The sequence below is a fragment of the Artemia sp. Qi Xiang Cuo genome, chromosome 12 (assembly GCF_049724085.1).
Source record: "Artemia sp. Qi Xiang Cuo chromosome 12, ASM4972408v1, whole genome shotgun sequence".
In the NCBI taxonomy this organism is placed as follows: Eukaryota; Metazoa; Arthropoda; class Branchiopoda; order Anostraca; family Artemiidae; genus Artemia; species Artemia sp. Qi Xiang Cuo.
Window position 1 is genome coordinate 20,931,348 of NC_142805.1, and position 13,332 is coordinate 20,944,679.

The 13,332-nt window shown below is 35.4% G+C and overlaps 1 protein-coding gene across 3 annotated transcripts in view; it reads left to right on the forward strand.

Moving 5' to 3' along the window:
• The window catches only part of LOC148945887 (uncharacterized), an 85,952-nt gene that overhangs the window by 60,601 nt on the left and 12,019 nt on the right, over positions 1–13,332 (forward strand). For all 3 annotated transcript variants that reach the window (XM_089097856.1, XM_089097855.1, XM_089097857.1), the window contains 2 exons: positions 3,505–3,616; positions 12,991–13,179. In XM_089097856.1, coding sequence (XP_088953982.1) covers positions 3,505–3,616; positions 12,991–13,179 — 301 coding nt within the window. The remainder of the gene's footprint in view (positions 1–3,504; positions 3,617–12,990; positions 13,180–13,332) is intronic.

Here is a 13,332-nt window from a genome sequence, read left to right on the forward strand (position 1 = left end):
ATTTTTTTCAAAATTGTATGAAAGTTTTCTCGCAGACTGGCTTAAGATGAAAGTTTTACTCATAGGTAAATCAATTTACTCATAGATAAACTTATAAATGAAGTACACACTGAAACTTTCTTTGTTAAGCTCGTTGCCTCTTTTCTCTCTAATAGATCTCAAGCAGTTAAATATCTAAATTGTTTCTCAGATCATCTTCCCATATTTAATAACATTCCTCAAGGTACTATTCTAGGCCCTCTCCTTTTTCTCTTATGATTAACACCCTTTCAACCCTTTATGACAATAAGTGGAAATTTGTCGATGACTTGACAGTTTTAGAGATATGTCATAAAAACATGTTTAGCAACCCAATGGGCATACTCCAAGATATTGCCTGTGAGGCCTTTTCCCTTGACATGACAGTTAGCCCTTCTAGATCCGAAATAGTCTCAGTAAGTCTCCTTAAGTATCCCCTCCCCTTTTTCTTGCTCCTATACCTCCTGAAACCTCTGTCACATCTCTTAAACTCCTTGGTGTTACAATTTCTTCTAATTTGAAATGGAATGCCCATATAAATAATATCTTACGACAAGCAAACTCCTCGCTTTCCCTCCTTAAACTTTTAAATAAATTATTTGCCCCCAATCACATTTACTACAAGTATACATTTCTTTTGTGCGTCCCATATTAGAGTATGCTTGTCCTGTGTGGCACCCTGGCCTCTCAAATGAAGCAACACAAAAAATTGAAAATGTCTAAAAGAGAGCTCTAAGAATTATTTTTAATGAGGGCAAGATACCATATTTGCATTTGTTAAATATTCAAAACTAGAGACCCTCGAGAGACGAAGAAATAATTTGTGCCTCGGTTTTGCAAAAATGCCATAACAAACCCTCGGACGGCAAGTATTTTCCCCAAACGTCACTCCCCATCCAGATTACGGCTGCCTCGAGCTGTTTCTGAGCCCATCCCTGTTTTGTCCCCCATTCGCTGCGTTACTTCAAGATACGAAAGAACTTTTGTCCCCTTTATTACAAAAAAAAATGAATAAAATGTCCCAATAGTTTCTTTTTTTCCCTCTTTTTTGTGTATTAGCTGATGGTGCTGCCCAGGTTCTTGCACTCATTTGCTTGTCCCCCCCTTTTTTTCAGTTCCTCCTTTAATTTTTAAATATTTTATTTTCCGTTATTTTTTTTTGGGGGGGGGGGGGTATTTATTCATTTATTTTGTCCCCTTCCCCCCCCCCTTCTGGACCAGTTTTTATTTTTTAACTCTTTTATTGACTTACTGTAGTTGAATTATTGACACTTTCTTAGTGTCCCTTTTAATTTATATGCATTTATTTCTCGCTCTTTTTTTTGTGTATATTCGCTTATTCCCCCCCCCCCTTCCTTTTTTTTATGTCCGTTCTAATTCTTATTCTGATTTGTATTTGTGTAAGTTTTGTTTGGTCAGTTTTTATCTTTTTAACTATTTGTTTGACTTTTTACAGTTTTAATTATTGACTGTTAAATGATTGTTCATTATGATTTTCCTGTTTCGTTGTTGTTTGTTGCATTTTGGCCAGTTTTGGCGCAACCATTTATATTGTCGACTCCGAAGTCCGAATTCGGCCCTTTATGGGCTTGTGATAGTGATATTTTTGAAATAAATATCTTATCTTATCTAAAACAAATTTCCAATGAAAGTGGCAAAGTCTTCCGTGTTTTCTAATTGCAAACCAAATGTTGAGTTTATAGCTTTTTACTCGGTTGGTCTCACATCCCCATGTGTACGACGTATTTTCGACATAACACCTTGAATTCGGTGTTGTTTTCTTAGACCACACTGCCGTTCTATTTTATTGTTATTTTATATTTTAGTATTTTATAATTTTATTATTTTAGTATTTCTACTGAAGACGATCGCTGTATATGTGATCGAAATTTTTCACTGTCTAAATAAATGGATTTATCTGCATTTGAATGTTTATTTGTTCGACATTGAATGTAAGCATTCAAAAAGAAAACTTTCCCGGGTCGTTAGCTTCCGTCCTGTGGAGCCTATGGCGACAGTCTCGCGACGCATATTTCCCGTTAATAAAATGTTAAACTAATATTAAACATTAAAATGTAAGCAGTTGTTATCTTCCTTAGTGGAGTTGAGTTCATGGTTTGAGATAAGCATTAGATAAGCATAACTTAGTATATAGGTCTTAGTATATAGTTTTAGAGTATCGAATTTTCTTAAACCAATGTTAAACACTAAAACGTTCAATGGTATTGTCAGATTCTGCCTAATAGTAGGAATTTTCTTCCTTTTTTTGATTTGAGTTCATCGTAATTTGAGAAAAGCATGATCAATGGAGAATCGAAGCCTAAATAAGCAATAACGACGTGCATTGCGTTTTTTTATAGTTTAGTTTTTATAGTTGATTATAGTTTAGTTAGGCAAAGGAAGAATGGTGAAATTATCAGTCGTGTAAAAATCAACAACAGATATCTCCGATAGATCACAAAAACCTCATATCTTTTTTTTCTTTTTTTTGTAAGAATATTGAAAACTATACCAAATTCAATGTAAGCATTCAAAATACAAAATTTTTCCGGGTCGTTAGCTTCTGTTCTATGGCGCCTATTGCGACAGTCTCGTGACGCATATTTCTCGTTAATAAAACGTTAAACTAGGCTAATATTACACATTAGAATGTACAATGCTATTGTAAAATTATGTTAAATAGTAGCAGTTGTTATCTTCCTTAGTGGAGTTGAGTTCATCATGGTTTGAGATAATCATGCGCAATAGAGACTAAAAGCCTGATTTCATCTTTCTGGAAGGAATAAGTAAAGGAAAGATTCTACATTTATTCGCCGTGTAAAGATAATGTAACAATATTGCTAATAGATAGCAAAAACATAAAATGGAAAACAACATTATCAAATTGAGCATGATGGTTGCAGCTCTGGCTGCAACCTAGCATAGAGCGAACCACAGCCCATAGTAACTGAAGGTTACAAAAGGATTTTTGCAAAAATTCATTTTGAAAACTTTACAGTATAAATTCAAAAATTGTAGTTATAGTGTGTCGGGTAGAAAAGTTCTATATCTTCTCTAGAAAACTAATTGGGATGAAACTGAAAATTTGCTTAGAGTCTGAACGGGAGAATATTGTGCAGTGGCGCAGTGGATTGATCTTTACTTTACAATACGGGACTAGGGGCTAGATTCTATCGGCCTTAAGGCTTAAAATTTTTATGAGATAATACGTTAGTGTTTTCGAATAATCAAACAAGAATAAGAGCAAAGAATAAGATGCAAATATTGTTTTTTTTTTTGTTTTTTTTTTCTTTATAAAAAACGTATATCTTCAACTGTAAAACTTCAGTTTCAGCTGAAAGAGGAGTTGGATAATTTAGTTGAATTGTTATAACTTAATCGTATAGTTTAATTGCGAAATTTCGATTTCAGTTATAGGAGGAGTTGGATATCAATTTAGTCAACATGTTGTAACCTAACCATATACCTTAAACTGTAAAATTTTAGTTTCAGTTGAAGAAGAATTTGGATTCTACTATAAAACAGAGTCAAGTGCCAACTGAATTATCTTTGACAAAATTGGAGAAGGCTCCCATGAACAGGCAGTTAAACAGAAATGGTATGTATGTTATTTAGTATGTAAGTATTTAGCTACGAGATTGACCGACCCTTACGACGCTGGTCAAAACCTATTCTGAAGACCTTCTGTTATTCTAGTACGAATGATGAGGTGCAATGAGGTGCAAGGCTCTATATTTGCATTATCACAAGTTCTATTACCCTTTCGTCTGATTAACTATTGTCATGCTTGTTTTTTTGGTTTTTTTTTTATTTGACATGATCAAAACATTTGGTGGTAACAAATTGCATGTAAATAGCGACTCAACTCAATAGTAACCCAAACTCTATAACTAGGAATTTTAGTAACAATTAATACAAAAAAAAATGTTTTTATGGGGATTCCAAATGTGTAAAATGCATTAAATTTAATGTTATTCGTCAAGAGCCACGAGTCTTAGAAATTTACCTGATTTTTTAAAAAGGGGTGAAACATCCCCGAAAAGTCAAGCGATCTTGATGAAAATCACACCATGAGATTCAGCATATCAGAGAACAAAGTTTCAAGCTTCTGTCTACAAAAATATGAAATTTTGTATTTTGCCAGAAGAAAGATCACGGATGTGTATCTTTTTCTTTTTTTAGGGTGATCGTATCGAAATAATAGTCCAAGAAGATCGGAAGAGGGCTCGTTCGAACAGAAACCAAAGCTTTAGTGCCATTTTTCAGTTTCCAAAAATTGGAGGGCAACTAGCCCTCCTCCCACGCCCCTTTTTTCTTCTAAGACATACGATCAAAATTTTGAGATAATCATTTGAGGTTCGGATGATTTTCCCCCAACCATGCATTGCGCTCCCGGTCGAAGGCAGTGAATCAGGAGATCGGTACCTACGCAACTCAGACCATTAGTCAGCATGCGAAAACGTTTTTTCTTAGTTTATTTGAGTCAGCATAGTTGAAAAGTCCAATAAATATACCTCTGGGTATGACATTGCCCTTTTTGCCCTCTGGGTCTCCCATGCCCCTTTTTTCTTCTAAGACATACGATCAAAATTTTTAGATAATCATTTGAGGTTCGGATGATTTTTCCCCAACCATGCATTGCGCTCCCGGTCGAAGGCAGTGAATCAGGAGATCGGTACCTACGCAACTCGGACCATTAGTCAGCATGCGAAAACGTTTTTTCTTAGTTTATTTGAGTCAGCATAGTTGAAAAGTCCAATAAATATACCTTTGGGTATGACATGACCACCAAAGCTCCTGGGGAAAGGGATGTAAGTTAAGCAACTTGTTCATTGTTTATATATAGTACTTGTTATTGGGAAATATACGGAAATTTTCGGAAGGGGGGAATTAACTGTGGGAGGGACCGGATTTTTTGCGTGTTGAAAATCCGCAGGGGCTGGCAATTTTACATGGGGTGGGGAGATGGGTTTGCTGGTATGATTTTAAAACGGTCAGAAACTAAATTTAAAATATCGAGTTTTTTCAACTGAAAGCAAGGAGCAACATTAAAACTTAAAACAAACAGAGATTATTCCCTATGTGAGGGGCTATCCCTTCCTCGTTCCTCGCTTTTCATGCTGAAATTTGACTTTTTGTCCTAATTCTTTAAGGACAATTCCTGAAACACAAGGGCCGTTGAATTTGAACGAGAAGTATTTTAAAAAAACTTTGTGACTTTAACGTAGAGCAAAGGGGAAGCCCCCCTCATTTACCAATAATTTCTGGTCAATCGGTATTAATAAAGTCACACTGTTAATGGGCCTTTATGGATAATTTCGTTTCAAGTTTTAATATTGCTTTTACTATGGTTATTATAATTGGTTTTCTGTTACTATGATTTTCTTTTACGAAGGGGCGTAGTTTCATTTTAAATATGGGTCTGATTCAAATAAAGTTTACCCGGAATCGAAATAACGCTGAATATAATTTTGGAATTTTGACACCTAACCAAACTCGTATGCAGAGCCTCACAATATTAAAAAATTAATCTTAATAAAAAAAACACTTTAAAAATGTTTTCTAAATTATCCCAGTGGTACTGATTCATGGACTGGGGGGGGGCAGTTGTATTTTTCAAAATTTGGGGGCTATTTTGTTTCAAATGATAATACAAAAAAAGCAGTATTTCTCAATGAATGTACTAAAAAAAAATTATTTATTTATTTGTTTTCACGACTAGGGAGGGGTAAATGCCTCCACACTAACCCCTTCCAATTGGCGTCACTGATTTAGTCCATATCTCAGACCTCCATATTTTAAAACATTAACTAAATATAAATCTTAGCCTACTATCAAGTTTTTCAGGGGGGTGGGGTGTAAATCGGACCTCGTCTGAGAACCCTTAAGGTCTTATATGCGAAAACAAAGAATTTTAAGTGTTTCCTGTAAAAGACGTTTGCAGTGTTAATAAATTTCAAACTCGCATTGTTTTTATGAGGAATTGCTAATTTGCAAACACAATACAGAAGTTTTACGTAGTTTCATTTTAAATATAGGTCTGATTTAAATGAGTTTTACGCGGAATCAAAAATATACAGAGTATATTTTACACGGAATCAAAAATAGGCCTGAAATACAACTCTTATGAGGCTGCCCTTAGTGCCTTACGACTGCCAACGTTGCGTGATAGGCGCTTGCAGTTGATGTGCAATTTTGGGCAGTCCCTTCTTTGGTCCCAGAAACACCGTTCGTTGCTTCCCCCACCTGCGCCTATCACCGCCAACACCAGCCATAAAAACCAACTAGTACCGCCAAAATGTCGAACAACCCGTCACAGTAATTTATTCGTGCCTTTTTTTTGTCAGTTATTTTAACCGCCAGTGACCAGTTTTATGCAATGTACTAAACAGCGCCATTTAGTCACGGCTTCGACCACGGCTACGATAGTTGTTTATAAAATAAATGAGTCTATAAATGAGTATGAGTCTATGAGTCTATTAATTCTCAAGGAATCCATGATCATTTTGGGCTGAAAGTAACAACAATTAAAAGTTAGACGATTGGTTATGGGAGGGTCGTGTGAATATTGACAACTTGGATTTTTTTAAGATAAGCTTGATAAGTACATTTTTTTTCTTATTTTGCAGGAGAAAATTGAGGGGGGCGAAAAGCAAAACTTAGAAAATAGACTATTATCTCTTTTCCTATTTGATCTTTGCGCCGGCATCGTGGTGAATGCCTGTATTAATTTTTGGTAAAGCTTTTTGTTTTTTCCATGTATATTATATGGATATTTTGTATCTAGCTAGATAATTAATTTTTGATTTAAAAAATATTTTGTTTCCATATATTTAATATAATAACAATTACAACTCTTCCTGCTTGCTCTATCTCTCTTCTACACAAATTAACAATGCTGAAATTGAAATTTCCTATCACATATGAAAATAGACTCACTTTGTACCCTTGCCAATATTGTTGGTTCTGTTATTTCCAATCATGTTGTTTCTTCCTTTCCCATTAAACAAGCCGCTGTACCTCGTGAAGGCTTCTTCTCTGACCACTTACTTTTTTGTGTGACAATTGAGTGCGATGTCGAAAGCAAAACCCCGCAAGAGGAAAAGTGGTATTATGTTCAAGACTGGAGTCACGTTGATTGTCAGTTATTCTTGTCCGAGTGTGACACGTTACTCATCAAATAAAAATTTCAATTAAAAATCTAAATTAAAGTTTCATCAAATTAAAAGTTCATTTTCACCTACTTAGTTAAGAATGCTGGTCTTATATTTGTGAGTACGAGATCGAAATACAGCCGACGAGTTATCTTGCAGAAATCAACCACGCGCTTCGATGCGCAGAAAATTGTGCTGTCCCATCTTGACGTGTTTTCGAAAAGACGGAAGTCACCGACTGGTCTAAAAATCAAAGTCTAGTTGCAGCTTATGATTCAGCTAAATTGTGGCTCCGAATCTGGAACGAATCCGATAAACCGCTCCGGTATAGTAAACGAATTGCATCTGAAGACAAAAAGAAAGTTCACAAGAGCCCTTAAAGACCACAAAATGACGTTAATCCAAAAAATGTTGACAAGACACTAGTTATCCTTCACTTTTGTGGAAAACTTTTAAACGAAGTGACCAGACTTCTGTCGCTAGTATTCCAGAAAAAAGCAGGATTGATTATTATTATTATAAAAGTGAGTTTTCGTCGCCTGACCTTGTTGCAGAAAGTAAATAAGAAAAAGAGCTTGACCGTTTGCTTGCTAATTCTATTCGTTCTTCTTTTATAGTGACGCCGTTTGATATTGAGTTTACTGTTAAAAAATTAAGAAGAAATCTTCTGCCGGTGTTGATCTGTTAAGCACTTCGAACATTGTAGTAGTCTTTTGTTGCAGCACCTTTCGTTACTTTTTCAAATGTCTATTCCTTCTGGTAGTGTGCCTTAACAGTCTTGTACTGGCCAGATTACGCCTATACCCAAAAAAGGGAAAAAAGATATCGATGATTGTCGATCGTATTGGCCTATAACCGTTTCTAGCACTTATTTTAAAATATTAGGCGTTGACTTCTCAGTTATAAAGTGTCTTCAATACATGTATAAACCAGTAAGTTGGAGGGATTTATCAGAGTGTCCTTTGAGGTTGAAACCGACAACTACAGTTTTATCCACATTAAAACTTAAACCAATCTGCTGATATTCTAGTTTTAACTTCGAGAAAGTGCTCTCACCACCAGAGAAAGTGCGACTCAGATTCAGGATATTATCAGCATACGTAAGTAAAGAGACGCCTAAAGCCCCGTAAATACAGGTGGACCCAATAGAACTTTGGGCTGGAATGACTGATATATTAAAAAGCGCGGGGAAAGTGAGGCCACCTTGTCTAGCGCCCTTTAGCACATAAAAAAGCTCTGAACCGCACTTCATTTTGGCACCACAATGATAGGATACCGTATCTGCGTCAAATTAAAAAAAAAGAATTCACTTTTTGGCATCCCTGCTTTCAATAAAATAAATTTCGAAGGATTATCATTTAAACATGACAACTCCCTTCGGCCTCTCCCCCTCTGGATACCACCCTGATAGGATACCGTATCTGCTTTAAATTTTAAAAAAATAATTAACTTTTTGGCATCCCTGCTTTCAATAAAATAAAGTTCGAAGGATTATCATTTAAACATGACAACTCCCTTCGGCCTCTCCCCCCTCTGGATACCACCATAATAGGATACTGTCTGCTTTAAATTTAAAAAAATAATTAATTAAATTTTGGCATTCCTGCTTTCAGTATAAAAAAAATGAGTTACTATCAATTAAATATAATACCTTCTTAAACCCCCCCCCCTCCTCCTCTGGATACCATCTTGATAGGATACCGTCTCAGTTGTACATTAAAAAAATAATTTACTTAATAATTAACTATATGGTTCAAACAAACACGCGAAATAACGTTAAACAGCTTAGTGTTCCTTGGAAAAAAATTGAGGGAATAAGTAAAGGGGTACAATAACAACAACAAAAATGTCGAAATTATTCAAATATGCCTCAAATTATTGGAAAACTGAGTCATAGATTCGCCGTGGCATTCAATAAGATCCAAGGAATCGAGTTAAAAGGGAGCACACACAAAATCCAAATTAGGCCAATAGCCTATGAGAAATCCAAAAATACCCACGACAATGAACAAGTCACAATGGGGGCCGTGGGTCTATCAAAATATCTATGGTTTCCCGGGGAATTTTATATCATTTTCTTCCGTCTCCGCTTTAAATGAGAAAAAATAATTATCTTTTTGGCATCCCTACTTTCAATCCAGGTAATGAAAAAAAAATGAGGTATTATAATTTTAAAATGATAGCCTCCTCCCCCCCCCTCTATATGCAATCATTTACATTTTTTTTTTTTTTTCATATTTTTGGGTTAACTTCCGTTTCAATCTTCAATTCCCGAACCTTTTACATAGTCTATAGCTAAATTTTGTCTCAATAGAAGGTTTTTTTGGAGGGGGGGGGTAAAAAAATTCAAGAAAGAAGATTGTATTTTCTTTAATGTATCAGGTGTTCAATAATTGTGTATTAAACATTAAGAAAATGTATTTAAAAATAGCAAAAGAAAACAAAATTCTGCAAACTTACGATTCAGCTGTCGCAACTATCTGTTGAATATCAATTTCAAAATCCAAATGAACTTATATAGTGTATGCCTTCTGTTCAACTTAAAAATAAAATAATTGACTATAAAGGATTGGGAAACTGCATTCGAAATGGTTTAATCTCATTTCAAAAAGACAATACTTTTGTCAACATATGAAGAACTGTGTATATTGCAATTGCATTGTGTCTGTTGTGGTTTTTATGCAAAGTGACGCAAGAGACGGCAGGGACAGTCACTAGTGATAAATCACTAGGGGTGGCTCCGTGATTATGTGATTCTCGGAGATTCGGGGAACCAAATGTTTTTTTTGGGGTGACACATAGATTTTTTGGGAAACCCCGAAAATTCGGGGATAGTGTAAGCCCTGCTTGATTTCTAATCAGAAATATCGAAATAATTAACCACACGAGAAAAGAAAAGCTCCGAATTTGCCGTTGACGCAATAAAGAATTGCCGTAAAATTAATTCAAAGTCAGCCCAACCGGGCCTTTCGTTGGTGGCGTTCGGTCGATCCGCCGGCGTGGCGCCGGGGTCTATGTACTACTGTCCATCAGTATGGCTGTCAACATTCTCTTCTTTTGCCCTCCCTGTTTTCAAAATATATAACAGAGCAATTAAATTAGTATGTGAGGTGACAGGCCAGCTGAAAGAACATCTACCTTTCCTCTTGTATCATTTTTAGGTGTTTTCATGGGCTCCTCCTTAATTTCTTCAAACAACTATAGCTTTTAAGTTCCAAAGGAACTTTGTGTTTCTCTTCTCAGAAATGAAATGGATATTTTGATTCATAAAACTAAAACCATAAGATCAGATTTTGATCCAGTTTTATGTTGTGCCTCCAAATGGTATTCCCTACCAGTTCAAATTCTGCTATGTCATTCTTATGGACAATTTAAAAAAAGCTAACTGACCATCTCATATACCTAGACAATTACCTCTCTCCTCCCTTCTTTTTTTCCCTCTATATTTCCTTTTGAACTTGTTTTTTGTGCTATTATTTCATGTAATTAGTGCTTAATTTAATTCTTAATTAATGCAGTAATTTAATGTAATTAATGTTTAGTCTCCCACTCTTACAGGTGAATGAACCTTTGTGGGGGTCTAAGGTTCTGTAATTTTCTCTATTTTCTTTAAATAAATCGATTGATTGAGTGATAAAAGGATGTAAAATCTACCGTTGGGATTTTTGAACTGCAAAGGTTAACTGTTAGTTTTATAAAAAATTTGTCTTCGACGAACAAAAAGCTTTAAATGGGGATAAATCCATTTATTTTGTGTCTTTTATTATTTGTTATAACTATTTTATTATTTGTCTTTGACATATCTGATTTTTGACAAGAAAATTTAGTTAATTTTCACGTGAAGTGAAAATAAATAACAGAGGTCGGGTCTGAAGCAGGGCTCAAGTTGAAACCTCGCCTTCTTTTTACCTGAACTTTCATTTTTGTTGTACAATTAAATAAAAAAAACAAGTTTTTCAACTGAAAGTAAGGAGCAACATTAAAACTTAAAATGAACAGAAATTATTACTTATATGCGGGGGGTCGCCCGATCGTCAATACCTCGTTCTTTACGCTAAAGCTAGAATCTTGGTCCAATTCTTTAAGAATGGCGCCTAAATCACAAAGGCCGTTTAATTAGAATAAATGGTTCTTTTGAAAGTATTAAAAGTTCAGTGTAAACAGCGATGTATTGACGACGGGGCGAACCTCCTCATATACGTAATAATTTCTGTTCGTTTTAAGTTTTAGCGTTGCTCCTTACTTTCAGTTGATAAAACTTGTTTTTTTTATATAAAACTTCAGCATAAACAGCGATGTATTGACGACGGGGCGAACCTCCTCATATACGCAATAATTTCTGTTCGTTTAAGTTTTAATGTTGCTCCTTACTTTCAGTTGAAAAAACTTGTTTTTTTTGTTTAATTTCTGATCGTTTTTTAAATAATGCTTGAAAATCTGGTGCCTCCGTCATGGAAAATTCCCTTCCTTCATGGAAAGATCCTGCCACGTAACCCCCTCCCCCCGATCCCCCGCCACCAGAAAAAATTCCCCTGAAAGCGTCTGTATACTCTGCAATAATATATACTATATGTAAACAATGGGCAAACTTTACAACTTGTAGCCCTATCCCCGGCGACTGTGAGGGAATAAATCATACTCAAAGAGATAGTTATTAGATTTTTGGACTATGCTGAACAAAATGGCTATCTTAAAATTTTTATTGGGTGACTTGGAAAAAAATTAGCGTGGTAGGACGCCTAGTTGCCTTCCAATTTTTTTGTTACTTAAAAAGGGCACTAGAACTTTTAATTTCCGTTCGAATTAGCCCTCTCGCGATATCGTACGCCCACTGGGTCGATACGATCACCCCTGAGGGAAAAAAACGAATAAACACGTATCCGTAATCTTCCTTCTTACAAAAAATACACAATTCCGCATTTTCGCAGATAGGAGCTTGAAACTTCTAAAGAGGATTGTCTAATACTCTGAATCTGATGATGTGATTTTTAGGGGTGTCTTTTAAGGGGTGTTTCCCCCTTTTTTCGAAAATAAGGCAAATTTTCACAGGCTCGCTCAACTTTTGATAAGTAGGACTAAACTTGATGAAACTTATATATTTAAAATCAGCATAAAAATCTGATTCTTTTGATGCAGCTATTGGTTTCAACATTCCGTTTTTTAGAGCTTCGGTTACTATTGAGCCGGGTCGCTCCTTACTTACAGTTATTTACCACGAACTGTTTGACAAAAACAGTTTGTATTTGGCTCATTCTTTTATACTGTTTTTCCTCAAATCTCAATCCCAAAATTGACCATGGATATATACTTGTAAAGAGTGTGAAAGGTTGGATTCACTTCTAGATCCTTGAGTCACAAAATTCTAGCTTGTGTAGTAGGTTCCGAACTTATCAAACAATCTAACAACACAACAATTACAAATAAAATCAAACTTTTGGTAGAACCACGTAAATTTAAAGTTTCAAAATATCCTCAAGGTCTAAAAAACGTAATTTTAAAGGGAAAATTTTGGGTGGCAAATCTATCTCTAGTCCTTTGAGGGGCCTGGCCCATAGGGTTTTCTCTCTGCATGCATGCCTCACACCCAAGGCTACCCAAGAACTTTGATTTTATAGATCGTAGACCGATTAAATGTTTGTTTTATATTTATGTTTCTTTTTTTTTAAATGTTTCTTTTTTTTTATATCCGTTTGTTTTATATTTATCAGGTGAAGCTATGCTTTGACACAGATTGAAATTTCTTTTTTATCTTTTTGGTAACTTTTGCTGTGCTAAAATAATTTGTTTATTCATATGTTTATGCTGTTTTTTTTCCTAGGAGAAACGAAACTTCATATAGCGTGCCAAGATAACTACATTCCCCAAATCCGATCTCTGCTCGCAGCAAAAGTCGACATTAATCAAGTGGATAATGCGGGCTGGAGTCCTTTGCATGAGGCGGTTGCTGCAGGATCAGTTGAAGCTGTCAGCCTGTTACTTTCCAAATGCTTTCAAGACCCCCCTCCTGGTAGGAAAAGTGTTTTTTCTCTTGTATTTTTCCGTTTTAAGAAAATTTTACTCCTGTGGGTATAGGGGGGGGGGGCAGGTTGGCTGTAATAAAATTTATGTTTAGTGAGGCTCCTTCTGTTACTATTATTACATGTAGGGATGTGCGCATTTT